The 14,103-nt window shown below is 44.5% G+C and overlaps 1 protein-coding gene across 4 annotated transcripts in view; it reads left to right on the top strand.

Annotated features, from left to right (window-relative positions):
* Positions 1 to 14,103, top strand: part of depdc5 (DEP domain containing 5, GATOR1 subcomplex subunit) — a 181,595-nt gene that overhangs the window by 112,417 nt on the left and 55,075 nt on the right. For all 4 annotated transcript variants that reach the window (XM_078553861.1, XM_078553863.1, XM_078553860.1 and 1 more), the window contains exon 31: positions 2,689 to 2,812. In XM_078553861.1, the coding sequence (XP_078409987.1) occupies positions 2,689 to 2,812 (124 nt within the window). The remainder of the gene's footprint in view (positions 1 to 2,688; positions 2,813 to 14,103) is intronic.

Here is a 14,103-nt window from a genome sequence, read left to right as displayed (position 1 = left end):
CTGTACACAAAAAAACAGGACAAATCTAACGCAGCCAATTACCGCCCCATCATTCTACTCCCCATCGCCAGTAAAGTGATGGAAGGGATCATCAACAGTGCTATCAAGCAGCACTTGCTCAGCAATAACCTGCTCAGTGACACCCAGTTTGGGTTCCGCCAGGGCCACTGAGCTCCTGACCTCATTACAGCCCTGGTTCAAACATGGGCAAAAGAGCTGAACTCCAGAGGTGAGGTGAGAGTGACATCAAGACTGTATTTGACAGAGTATGGCATCAAGGAGCCCTTGCAAAACTGGAGTCAATGGGAATCCGGGGGAAAGCTCTCCACTGGTTGGAGTCATACCAACAAAGGAAGATGGTTGCAGTTGTCAGAGGTCAGTCATCTCAGCTCCAGGACATCACTACAGGAGTTCCTCAGGGTAGTGTCCTCGGCCCAACCATCTCCAGCTGTTTCATCAATGACCTTCCTTCCATCATAAGGTCAGAAGTGGAGATGTTTGCTGATGATTGCATAATGTTCAGCACCATTCGCGACTCCTCAGATACTGAAGCAGTCCATGTCCAAATGCAGCAAGACCTGGACAATATCCAGGCTTGGGCTGACAAGTGGCAAGTAACATTCATGCCACATAAGTATCAGGTAATGACCATCTCCAACAAGAGAGAATCCAACCATCGCCCCTTGATGTTCAATGGCATTATCATCTCTGAACCCCCCACTATCAACATCTTGGGGGTTACCATTAACCAGAAACTGAACTGGACTAGCAATATAAATACTGTGGCTACAAGAGCAGGTCAGAGGCTAGGAATCGTGCAATGAGTAACCCACCTCCTGACTCCCCAAAGCCTGCCCACCATCTACAAAGCACAAGTCAGGAGCATGATGGAATACTCTCCACTTGCCTGGATGAGTGGAGCTCCCACAACACTCAAGAAGCTTGACACCATCCAGGACAAAGCAGCCTGCTTGATTGGCACCACATCCACAAACATTCACTCCCTTCACCACCGACGCACAGTAACAGCAGTGTGTACCATCTACGAGATGCACTGCAGCAACTCACCAAGGCTCCTTCGACAGCACCTTCCAAATCCACAACCACTACCATCTAAACGGACAAAGGCAGCAGATAGATGGGAACACCACCATTGGAAGTTCCCCCCCAAGTCACACACCATCCTGACTTGGAAATATATCGCCGTTCCTTCACCTGTCGCTGGGTCAAAATCCTGGAACTCCCTCCCTAACAGCACTGTGGGTGTACCCACACCACATGGACTGCAGTGGTTCAAGAAGGCAACTCATTACCACGTTCTGAAGGGCAATTAGGGATGGGCAATAAATATTGGCCCAGCCAGTGAAGCCCACATACCATCAATGAATAAAAAAAAAGTTCTATATTTCAGCTCAATTGATAATTAAGGATCTGTTGATCTGAGGGACCATCATCCCCATGGATCTGAGGGACAGACGGTGAAATCCCCAAAGTTTCCTCAGGCAACATGTGGAACCAAAATAAGCTGAAAGCATAGGCTTCACTGTGTCAGTGCTTTGCACAGTTTTACTGGCATCAGGAACAGCAGTATGTAAATAGAGAAGGGGGCTTTCTACACTGAGGGATTGGGGTGTGAAACTGAACTTGTGTCATTTCAGTGGAGACTCCTGAACCAGGCTAATTGTGCTTTTTAAAAAAAAAACTAAAACTCCAGTCCCAAAGTAACATAACAAAGTATTTGGATTGTGTTTTGAAAAGTGACGATTAAACTTGATCACAGTTTGTTTTTTTAAATTCTTTCATGGGATGTGGGCATTGCTGGCTGGGCTGACATTTTTATTGCCCGTCCCTAATTGCCCTTGAGAAGGTGGTGGTGAGCTGCCTTCTTGAACCGCTGCAGTTCATGTGGTGTAGGCACACTCACAGTGCTGTTAGGAAGGGAGTTCCAGGATTTTGACCCAGCGACAGTGAGTGAATGGCGATATATTCCCAAGTCAGGATGGTGAGCGACTTGGAGGGGAAATTCCAGCTGGTGGTGTTCCCATCTATCTGCTGCCCTTGTCCTTTTAAATGGTTGAGGACGCAGGTTTGGAAGGTGCTATTGAAGGAGCTTTGGTGAGTTGCTGCTGTGCATCTTGTAGATGGTACACACTGCTGCCACTGTGCGTCGGTGATGGAGGGAGTGAATGTTTGTGGATGTGGTGCCAATCAAGGGGACTGCTTTGTCCTGGATGGTGTCAAGCTTCTTGAGTGTTGTGGGAGCTGCACTCATCCAGGCAAATGGAGAGTATTCCGTCACACTCCTGACTTGTGCCTTGTAGATGGAGGACAGGGTTTGGGGAGTCAGGAGGTGAGTTACTCGCTGCAAAATTCCTAGCCTCTGACCTGCTCTTGTAGCCACAGTATTTATATGGCTAGTCCAGTTCAGTTTTTGGTCAATGGTAACCCCCAAGATGTTGACAGTGATGGCCCTTTAATTAAACTCACTTTATAGCTGCACAATGAGGAACAACTAGAAATCCACAGAATTTCCTAGAAATTCCTCCTGGAAATTGAAGTTGAAAGGATCCTAGTTGAAGTTGGAGCTAATCCTGCCTCAGCTGCAAGGTTCAGTTTAGCACTGCTGCTATATTACCTTCTGTTTTTCAAAAGTAAATAAGAATATGTTTCCCTTCTAATGGCCTCTAGGAGCTTCGAGGAGCAGCAGGCAGCAGTCCATTCTGCGAAAGGTGCTGGCCCAGCCTCTGACAGCATTCCACATTCTGGGGCCAACATTGCCATCACTCCCAGTTATGTCGACAGTCCAAGGAAGGTAATAAGAGCTTTTGTGTTTAAAATCGCTGCAGTCTATTAACCTACTGGAGTCATGAGCATCGTTTCTGGAGTGTTTGCAATTCAGAACATCCTAATAGATCCAGCGTATTCAGTGCCGAGGTAAACAGGTAGAAAAACATTCCCTTTTTGCAAACAGATAAACTTGGTGTTGCCACTAGGACATGTTTTACATATTGGTATCGGTGCGCTGCTAGCACTGTGGCACCTAAGGCACCAGGCTTGAATGTTGTTACAAACATGTGGTAATATTCTCCTCTCTATTTGCTCTTATTGTTACCAGCGACAGTTCTGCAACTGCCAGTACGTCATCCCAAGGTTACATAGCTCCATGTGTGCTGTCTCACTCAAGTCATTGTATTCATTGCATATTTCTCTACAGTTCAGAAGGGTTTAGTCTGCAATTTGCACACAGCCTCTGTGGCAGCCCTATACTGAAAAGGAAAAGTTTAAAATCGTGAAAAGAATTTAATTGCTCTAGTTCAATTCAAGTTAAACCACGTTTCTAGTTTAAAATCTAAAGCAAAAAGCTGCAGATGTTGGAAGCTGGAAATAAAAATGGAAAATGATGCATATGCGCAGCTGGTTGGGCAACATTTGTAAAGAGAAAGATGACCTGATTTTAACCCATGCAAAACTCATCCAGTTGCACAGAGTTAAAATCAGATCCAGTGTTTCAAGTTGATGATCTTAACTGGACATCTCTGGCTAAATGGGCTACATTAGACAGCTGGGTGTGGATTAGAAGTGAGCAGTGTTTCTTTTCACTCATGTAGTAAGGAGCAACAGCTTAACATTTATAGAACATCTACTTGTATTTATATAGTGCCCGTAATTTAATGTTCCAAGGCATTTCACAGGAACATAACACCGAGCTACATAAGGGGGAGAATTTTCTCCACTATGGTGGGGTTGTGTGGGGTTGGGCTCAATCGGCTGAGCACTGCCATTTTACGTGGGCAGGCCGATTAAGGTCCACCCAGCGTGCTGCATGCCCGGAAGTGCTCTGCGCTCTCTGTGCAGGCGGGGGTGGGGTGGGTGGAGAAGGCTAAGTCGGGGCATGCGCTCTTTTGCGCATGCATGTGAAAGAGCGCAGAAATCTCCCTGAGGCACAGAGCTGCCTCAGTGAGATTAGTTTCACGTATAAAACATTGAATAAAGTGAGAAAAAAAATTTAAGGACATGCCCCCTCATGTGAAACTGCCACATGAGTTGGGACATGTCCATTAATGTTAAAAAATTTTCCAACACTTTAAACACGTTCATGAAACCTCATCCCACCTGTGGATGAGGTTCCATGATAAATGTGAAGGCTGCCTGGGCTCTTTGCCTGCCCGCCAACCATGACTTCATTCTTAAATGGCCTTAATAGGCCTTTGACAGTTTGATGGGCACGCAGCCGATTTGGCTGTGCGCCCGCTGAACTGAAAATCTGAATGACGCGCGGTGACATTGGGACGCACGCCCAACATCACCCCGCATCATCTTACGCCTCAGCGAGGGGCCCCGCCCCTGCTCGCCGAGCCGAAGATTCTACCCAAGGAGATAATATATCAGATAACATAAAACTTGGTCAATGAGGCTTATGAGTGTCTTAAAGGAGGAAATGAGGCAGAGAGGTTTAGGAAGGGAACTCCAGAGCTTAGGGCCTAGGCAGCTGAAAGCAGGGTCACCGTTGGTGGAGTGATTAAAATCAGGGATTCTCAAGAGGGGCGAATTAGAGGAGCACAGATATCTTGGAGGGTTGTGGGGCTGGAGGAGATTACAGAGATGGAGAGGGGCAAGGCCATGGAGGGATTTGTAAACAAAGTTGAGAATTTTAAAATGAAGATGTTGCTTGACCAGGAGGCAGTGTAGGTTAATGAGCGCAGGGATGATGAGTGAGCAGGATTTTGTGCCAGATAGGACACGGGCAGCAGTGTAAATCACAGTAAATGGAACTTTCCCTTAACCGGCATTTTTGATTAACTGGCACCACCCATTCTCCGCTTATGCCAGATGATAAAGATTTTACTGAAGTACATTGTGGAGCAATAGCTGCCAAACTCAAAATCAGTGCAATATGCTCAAGCCTCCATTCGAACATATCAAGGAAACCAGCTCCGGGTGAAGTTCTGTTCTTTGGAATCTACCAAGTTTTAATTTTTTTTAATAAAATGCACTTAGCTTCGACCAGTTCTCTTCATGGGGTTTAACGGAATCAAAGTCACTATGTAGTGCCAGGTGCATGCACAGCAATAAAGTCACTATGTAGTGCCAGGTGCATGCACAGCAATAAAGTCACTATGTAGTGCCAGGTGCATGCACAGCAATAAAGGGAACAAAGGAAGGAGCAAGAGTCAGCCATTCATCCCCACCGAGCCTTATTTGACCATTAAATTAGATCATGGCTCATCTGCACCCTTAACTCCAGTTCCTTGCCTTTGTTCCATATCCCCTGATACTCCTACCTAATAAAGATCTACCCACCTCAATCTTAAAAGCTTCAATTGTCACCCCAGGCACAATTCCAGATTTTCAGTAACCATTGTGGAAAAATTGCTTCTGATTTTACTCCTGAATGACCCTATGCTAATTTAAAGCTTGTGCCCCTTGTTTGAGATATTACTACAGTTTATTTATGTCTAGCCTTTTGAATCCCTTTATCATTTTAAAGATATTGACTCAGAAGCAGTATACAGATGATTGTTGCTACGGGGGTTGGAGTGAGTCACTCTTCAGTGATGCATCAGCAGGAGCTGCAATAAATACAAGTATGTGTACGTGGACCTTGGTGATTGTTGCTGTTTTCTCCACTCCATCTTTTGGAAGTGTGCCGAATTACTCCAAAGTTACATTATGATAGAGTAATGTGCTGCTGTTCTAGAATATTCTTTTATCACTCTTGATGCAAGAAGTGTCAAGAAAGATGCCTTAAGTTAAAAGCGTCTGAATAATTAGAGGCCGATTTTGGATGTAAACTCTTCCCTCCCATTTATGACTCTTGATTGGCAACGTTACTGGTCCAGCTGTTTTATTTATGAGCTTTTCTAGCAGACTCAACATGAACTGATTGCAGACTCGGTCGGTGTTAATTATGTATGAAACCCACGCTGCACCCAGTATATCAAAGGGATTCATTACTGTCACAGCACAATTAACCACGCTTTAATTGTGAATTTATAATTCACTGTTTCTGCTGTGTACGTTATTTTAGATTCTCTGCCACAGGCTTTTAACCACCTGATCTAAAGAATGGAGAGGTGAGCTCCCTTCATTGACAGCAAGACATTATCTGGACTGGTTATGATTTATTGTGGCTAATTGGTGTGTGTGTTTTGCAAATCTAAGTGTAATTTTAAAAAGGCAGCACCCATAAGTAACTGCACAATGGGTGTTTACCAGCTGGCAATGCTCTGTCCTTTCTCCACTGAAGGAACAGGACTCTTTATACAGACTTCTCCATAGACACTATCATCTGACGAAATGGCTATTTGCAAAACCAATGCACCAGTAGAACTGGGAGTCTACCAGGCTTGCTGTCGGTGTTGCATCTTCTGGAATGTGGCCCAGATGTAACGAACAAATTGCATTTGGATAGTACCTTTCATGACTTTGTGACACCTCAAAGCACTTTACATCTAACAAAATACTTCTGAAGTTATCGTCACTGTTGCAAGGTTGGAAAAAAGAGACAATAATTCTGAATATCGTTCTTGTCTATACAGTGTCTTTCAATAGTGACGTTAGCCTCATTTCTGACTAATAGTGAGTTTCTCCAGCTCTCCCAGCCCTCTAAATATTGCTTTGTTAAAGAGGAACTTCCCATTACAGGGAGTGTCTAAGTGGGACTTTAAATTCTGGAGTGGGGAAAGGAACCATGAAAAAAATCTATGCTCGAAGAGACCTTGCTGCCCCAGTTGAAGGAAAAAACATGCAGGTAGTTAGGAAGAAGCTGCTGGAATGTTTGTCTAGTCGAATGAGATTTCCCTCCCCTGGTTCCATTCTTACCTGTCTAGACATGACAATAGAATCTTCTCAAATGGCTTCTCCCTTTCCTGAGACAGTCACCTCTGCACTTCCCCAAGCTTCTCTCCATGGCTGCTCTCTATTAATCATGCGCGTGCTGCCCCACAGTGATATCAATCGAAAGCATGATGTCAGGTTCCACATGTGTGCTGCCAACTCCCAGCTCTACCCCAGCACTATCCCTCCTGCCTACTGCCTGTGTTGTCAGCTTGCCTCTCCAATATCCAGTCCTGGATGAATCGTAATTTCCTCCTACGTAGGCTTCATTCTCATTGTGGACTTCAGACCCATCATGGCCCCACCCTGCTCTATTTCTGTAACTTACTCCAGCCCTACAACCCTCCAGGAGCTCTCTGTCCCTCAAACCCTGGCCTCTTGTCTATGCCCCATTGCCTCCAGCCCTGTTGTGTGTTGAGTGACGCGTTTTATTCCTATTAATGGCAATCATTGTTTTTAAGTAGTGTTGTGAGGAATTATTGATCCAAGGTTTTATCAGACTGGCATCCCAAGTCTTTCCTTTCCCCCTTAAGTCACTTTCTGTTCTGAAGATCGTGGACTTTTGCTGGAATACAGTTCCATGGGCCCTGGCAACACCTTCAGTGTATCATCCAAGAGGCTCTTCGTGTATGAGTTGGGGTGGTGAGCATCTTCAGGGTTTTTGATTCTGGGTGCCTCGCAGTACCATACTGTTTGGCCTCAACCGAAGTCCACATATGTAAATAAGGAGCTAACCTGCATTTATATACACTTAGGATTTTACAGCTAATGAATTACTTCTTTGAAGTAGAGACACTTTTGTATCCAATCTGCACACAGCAAGATCCCACAAACAACAAATAAGAGAAATGATTTGACCTTGATGATGTAGAATGAGAAATAAATATTGGCCACGACCCTGGGAGAACGTCCCTGCTCTTCTTTGGATCGTCGTGCGGTATCATCTACATCCGTAGAGCAGATTAGACTTTGGTTTAACACTTCTTTGGGGAAGATGGCAGCTGTGGAAGTGCAGCACTCCCTCAGAGCGCCAGCCTAGATTTTGTGCTCGAGTCTCTGTGGCAGGGTTTGAACAGACAACTTTCTGGCTCCGAGTTGGAAAATGCTACTGCTGCGGCTGACACTGGGTACTCTCATGGGCGGGTGCTGGATAATCAGCTGGTGTGTGAGCTCTGGCTGACTGTTTTCCTCCTCTTTCCCTGGGGTTTCTGGAGCCAGTTGTAACACCATCTTGTCTGAGTTTGGCTAACTTGTCACAGTTGTCATCTTCTTTGACTTATTTCTACTCTGGAAGCAGCATTTATCAGCTCCGCCATTGGCAGGATCCTTGGACAAAATGTTTTAATCGATGTAGTGGCAATTCTCAACATTGTGTTGGTAACTGGGGCCACAGTGGATTTTTGTACCTGGCTCCCTTTTGTCTGTTATTATTCACTGAGCTGAATTTTCTGTACAATTTTACAAGCAATAATTTTGAGTGCTGACTGTGAGAAATGCCAAAGGAGTGTAATGTGGGAAAATGTGAAATTGTCCATTTTGGCAGGAAGAATAAAAGAGAGGCATATTATCTTAATGGTGAGAGACTGCAGGGGATCTGGGTGTCCTAGTGCATGAATTACAAAAGGTTACTATGCAGGTACAGCAGGTTATTAGAAAAGCTAATAGAATGTTATAATTTATTGTGAGGGGAATTGAACACAAGAGTAGGGATGTTATGCTTTCAGTTGTACAGGGCACTGGTGAGAGCACATCTGGAGTACTGTGTACAGTATTGATCACCTTATTTAAGGAAGGATATAAATGCGTTGGAAGCAGTTCATAGAAGGTTTACCAGACTAATACCTGGGATGAGAGGGCTGCCTTACGAGGAAAGGTTGGACAGACTAGGCTTGTATCTGCTGGAGTTTAGAAGAGTAAGAGGTAACTTAATTGAAACCTTTAAGATCCTGAGGGGTCTTGACAGGGTGGATGTGGAGAGGATGTTTTCTCTTGTGGGAGAATCGAGAACTAAGGGTCACTGTTTAAAAATAAGGGGTTGCCTGTTTAAAACAGAGATGAGGCAAAATCTTTTCACTCAGAGGGTTGAGAGTAATTGGAACTCTCTTCCTGAAAAGGCGCTGGGAGCAGAGTCTGAATATTTTAAAGGCAGAGGTGGATAGATTCTTGCTAAGCAAGGGACTGATAGGTTATCAGGGATATGTGGGATGCAAATTTTAGGTTACTACCAAATCAGCCATGATCCTATTAAATGGCAGAGCAGGCTTGAGGGGCTGAATGGCCTACTCCTGCTCCTTGTTCGTATTTTGTTTTCTGAAGAGGGGAGAAGAGAGGTTGAATGGGGAAAGTAATTGTGTGTCAGCCACTTGCCTCTGAATCATGAGGTTCTGGGTTCAAGTCCAATTTCAGGGCTTCAATACAACAGTCAAGGCTGACAATCCAGTGCAGTACTACTATAAGACCATAAGACATAGGAGCAGAAGTAGGCCATTTGGCCCATCAACTCTGCTCCGCCAATCAATGAGATCATGGCTGGTCTGATAATCCTCAACTCCACTTTCCTGCTTTGTCCCCATAACCCTTACTGATTAAAAATCTGTCTATCTCAACCCTGAATATACTTAACGACCCAGTCTCTACAGCCCTCTGCGATAAAGAATTCCACAGATTGACTACTCTATGAGAGAAGAAATTCCTCCTCATCTCTGTTTTAAATGGGTGCCCCTTTACTCTGAGATTATGCCCTCTGGTCCTAGACTCTCCTACAAGGGGAAACAACCTTTCAGCCTCTACCCTGTCAAGTCCCCGAAGAATCTTATATGTTTCAAAAAGGTTGCCTCTCATTCTCCTAAACTCCAATGAGTACAGACCCAACCTACTCACCCTCTCCTCATAAGAAAAGTCCTCCATATCCGGGATCAACCTAGTGAACCTTCTCTGGACTGCCTCCAATGCCAGTATATCTTTCCTTAGATGAGAGGACCAAAATTGTTCACAGTATTCTAGGTGTGGTCTAACTAGTGCCTTGTGTAGCTTTAGCAAGACTTCCCTATTTTTATACTCCATTCCCTTTGAAATAAATGCCAATATTCCATTTGCCTTCCCTATTACCTGTTGAACTTGTGCATGAATCACAAAAAGCTAACATACAAGGACTCCCAAATCCCTCTGTGCTGCAGCCTTTCTGCATTCTTTCTCCCCTTACTAGAGTGCCTCACTGTCAGAGGTGCTGCCTTTTGGCTGAGACATTAAACTGTGGCCCAAGCTGTCTGCCTGGGTGGATGTAAAAGATCCCATGCTGCTATTTTGAAGAAGAGCGAGGCAGTTATTCACCTTGTCCTGAGCAATATTTATCCCTCAATCAATGTGACATAAATAGATTATCTGGTCATTTTCACATTGCTGTGTGTGGGAACTTGCTGTGAGCAAATTAGCTGCTGCATTTCCTGCATGATAACAGTAACTACGCTTCAGAAGTACATCATTGGCTGTAAAGCATTTTGTGATGGCCGGTGTCAAGAAAGCGCTACATAAATGCAAGCCTTTCTTTTTATAAGATATTTGGGGGAGGGGAGGTGTTGGGGAAGGGAAGATGGAGAACATATGAGAGAGAGATTGGTGTGGGGGACAAGAAAGCAAGGACCTGATGAAGGGAGGCGAGATGAGTAAATGGCAGAGGAAAGAGAAAAAATAAACATGGAGCAGAAGAATAGAAAATATTATTGAAATGAAAACCAGCGAACGATATAAATAAAAGGACAAAAGGATCATAACATCATTCTCTGTTAAACCTGTTTCTCTCCACAGGGACACGGTTTTTGTTTTGTTGCAAAGGTCAGTGTCTGAAAATTCAAAAGGAGCAAGAAGAATCCCTTCAACCTGCTTTCTCCCTTTACTGAAAGTGTTGAATTGTGTCTGATTCCGCTCCTGTGAAGCAGTTTGGGACATTTTACCTCATTAAAAATTCCAGATAAACGCAAGTTATTGTTATGTATAGACTAAATTGCCCATTGCCCATAGACTAAGTAGCCATTTATCAGGAGGGCAACGGTGTTTAAACAGGCTCCAAACACGAGTTACTAAATAAAAATCTCATTGCAGTTGAAATAGGATCATATTTTTTATAAGCTTGTGTTTTTTAAAAATTTTCCTTCATTCATTCCAACCCTGAATACTGCAGGTTCCCAGTTTCCCAGGGCCTTTTAATCTCTGCATTTACTGTGCCTAATATTGATGTTCCTCTGGCGTCCTAGGTGCAGTATGTTGCACATCTGCTGTCTTTATGTTACTGTGATTACTCTGGTGTTCTGTGTGGTGAACTCTGCTTTTTACAACTCTTGACATCTCTGCTCCCAGGATGGGGTCTTCTTTCTGGAGTTTGTGCGAAGCCCCTGTGCAGCAGGGACCTATCAACCTCTGGTCAGTTTGTGTTCGTGTTTAAAATCTCTCTTCCGTGCATCCTATTGTTCCCTGCTAAATCAATGCTAACCTGTAGCTGATAGACCAGGGACTTGGGGAAGGCAATTGTCTCTTCAAAACTTTCCTGTTGAGATTTGTTTTGTCATTTTTATTCTTCTTATGTTCTCCTGCTAAGGCATTGTCTCTCTGTGGGGTGCAGTTCCTGGTCACCTTTCAGCACTCCATTCATGTGATCCTTCCTGTGTGATCCTAATCTAGATAGTTACCAGGCTGTTTAGTCAGAGTTGACCTCACTGACGTTCTCAGACTCTCTCCCATAGGGATCGGTGGGAGGAGTTGCTGTTTCTTTGCCCATTTGTTGTGGACCCACAGTCAACTCCACTCAAATCAGGAATCAGACCCAAACTTTCCTGTTCTTGGTGACTCTGCTCAGAACTGCAACAAAAGTGGAACTAACAAATCCCCCAAGGTGCAAATAACTTCCAGCTCTACTCAGTAGCACTACCCAGAAGTCTGTGGATAGCTGGAATGAAATCTCTAGTTTTGTTTTCATGATTTATTTACTCTGAAGTTAGTGTAATGAATGGAATATTGTCACTGCTTAGCACCCAGTTTCCATTTCCTGCTCCATGTGTCACAGGGATTATGATGAACACAGTTTCTTCCAGCAGGGCATCCTCTCCAGACTCGGTATTGCACTCCTTAGTGGATCAATGCAGGCAGGAGGTGGAGAATATGAATTTAAGGGGAAAATTGTTGGGAAGCTTCAAAGAGAAGGTTGGAAGTTCGACAAACTGCCTCATGTCCCACCCATAACTGCAGCCGACTAGAACTAACCACAACTCGCTTCCTAGTCTGTAGTGTGAAGAGGTGTATTTAATAATGCAAACATAGTGACAGTGGTCCTGAGCCATCCGAACAGGTTTGTTTTTGTAGTGCTGAGGGCGGATGAAATGACAAACCCCGAATAATGGCCAGAAAATACCCCAGATAATTTTCTCAGTAAATATATTTCTCGTATGAAATTTTCTCCATGACCCTTTTATTACTTTCTAAAGGTTTTGCTGGGGGTGTTGATTTGGTTATTTTCTACCTTCTGGCCAAATGTACATTGTATAAATTCCTTGCATTTGTTTTCCCGGTCGGATTTCCTCCGTTCTTTTTGAAGATGTTCACTTCCTCTCTCATAAAGCTCCAGTCAGGAGAGGTATACTGCTCATCGCAGACAACCCCCATCCTGTCCTTGTGTACCCACTCCGAGCAGTGGCGATTTTGGGCGGTAACCTTCCTTGATTTATTTTCACCCCTCCCTAGCCAGAAGCACTCAGCACAGGCTCAAGGTTGAATCTGGACCCTCCATTTTGTACCACTTGGTGTTCTTGCTCACTGAACGATTGGGGATAGTTTTCTTAAACTTCTGGTATTAGGTTATTTTAATCATAGAACCATACATCACAGAAGGGGGCCATTTGACCCAATGTTCCTGTGCCAGCTGTTTGGAAGAGCTGTCCAATTAATCCCATTCCCCATCACTCTTTCCCTATAGTCCAGCAAATTTTTCCCCTGTCAAATATTTATCTAAGCCCCTTTTGGAAGTTGTTACTGAATCTATATTAGGCTCATATATGTTTGCATCACTGATTAAAGCCATGGTATTCTTGCAATATTTTACCCTAGCAGCTTTAGAATGGTCAATTAGAGTTATTTTACCTCCAGACAGAAGTATGGTGCTGCCCTTCAAGATTAATCTGCGTGACGCACACTTTTTATAATGCTTCCTGATTTTGTTTTGTCCTTGTTTTCCTACAGTTGTTTATTGCCGCCGCCTTCTAGTTCCCCCAGAATATCCACCTCAGCCATTTCAAAACTGCATTAATCACGAGGCTGACGGGCCCGATGGTCTGTGTCTGCCAGACTTCCCCTCTCCCAATAAAGATGGCTATGGGCAGCCTTGAATGAGCTCCAGCTACAGCTGGACAGAGTTGGGCAGAATTCCTCTAGGCCGTTGGAGGCGGGTTTGGTGGCGAGTGGGGTGGGAAAGTCCCAGAATTTGTTGTTGGATAGGGATCCCAATAAGATCCTGACCTCTTCCGGCTTTCCCCATGGCGGGATTAAAGGCAAGCGGGGATTCCCTCTGGATTTGTTGGTTACGTAATGAAGTAGTTGTTAAGTCAGTTTTGAGGTGCTTTAGTTCTGAACCCTGGATTTCCAGCCAGGGAACCTGTTTCTCAAGCTGTCAGCAACTCGGCACAGTTGCTGAGGTCACCATCCACCTCTGCTGAGGGTCTAGGACAGGGGGCTTTCCACTTCACATAGCTGTAGCTGGAGCAACACCAGCAGTAGCACCAGTTGCCTTCTCCACAGCCACATGCCCCTGTAAGGAATGGGCACGGAGATACAACTGGAAGGAGGTTAGAAACAGGGTCAAAAAGCAGAGAGGACCCACATAAAAGTTTACTACACAAGATAAGAGCTCATAGTGTTGGGTGTAATATATTAGCATAGGTAGAGGATTGGCTAACAGGAAGCATAAAAGAAGCCATGATTTGCATAGCAGAGCCCGGAGATTTATGTTAGATGAAGCCGTATATGTGAGAAATTTAGGTAGTGGTCCAAGTTGGATCCCAGGAATTATTGTCTGTGAGACTGGACCCCTTTCATACCAAGTAGACGTGGAAGGCTGGATCGTTCGTAAACACATGGATCAGCTGAGGAGCAGGGAGATTCTTCCACAGTCAGTGTTGCCACCAAGGAATGTTATCGAACCCGTAAGCACCAAAGTACCTGATCAACCTGTTATAGACAAAACTGGTGTCTCCATTGAATCAAATAATAATAAACTGCCTGTGC

The sequence above is a fragment of the Cetorhinus maximus genome, chromosome 12, assembly GCF_964194155.1.
Source record: "Cetorhinus maximus chromosome 12, sCetMax3.hap1.1, whole genome shotgun sequence".
Taxonomy (NCBI): domain Eukaryota; kingdom Metazoa; phylum Chordata; class Chondrichthyes; order Lamniformes; family Cetorhinidae; genus Cetorhinus; species Cetorhinus maximus.
The sequence above is the reverse complement of the archived record's forward strand: the minus strand, read 5'-3'. Positions and strand labels throughout refer to the sequence as shown.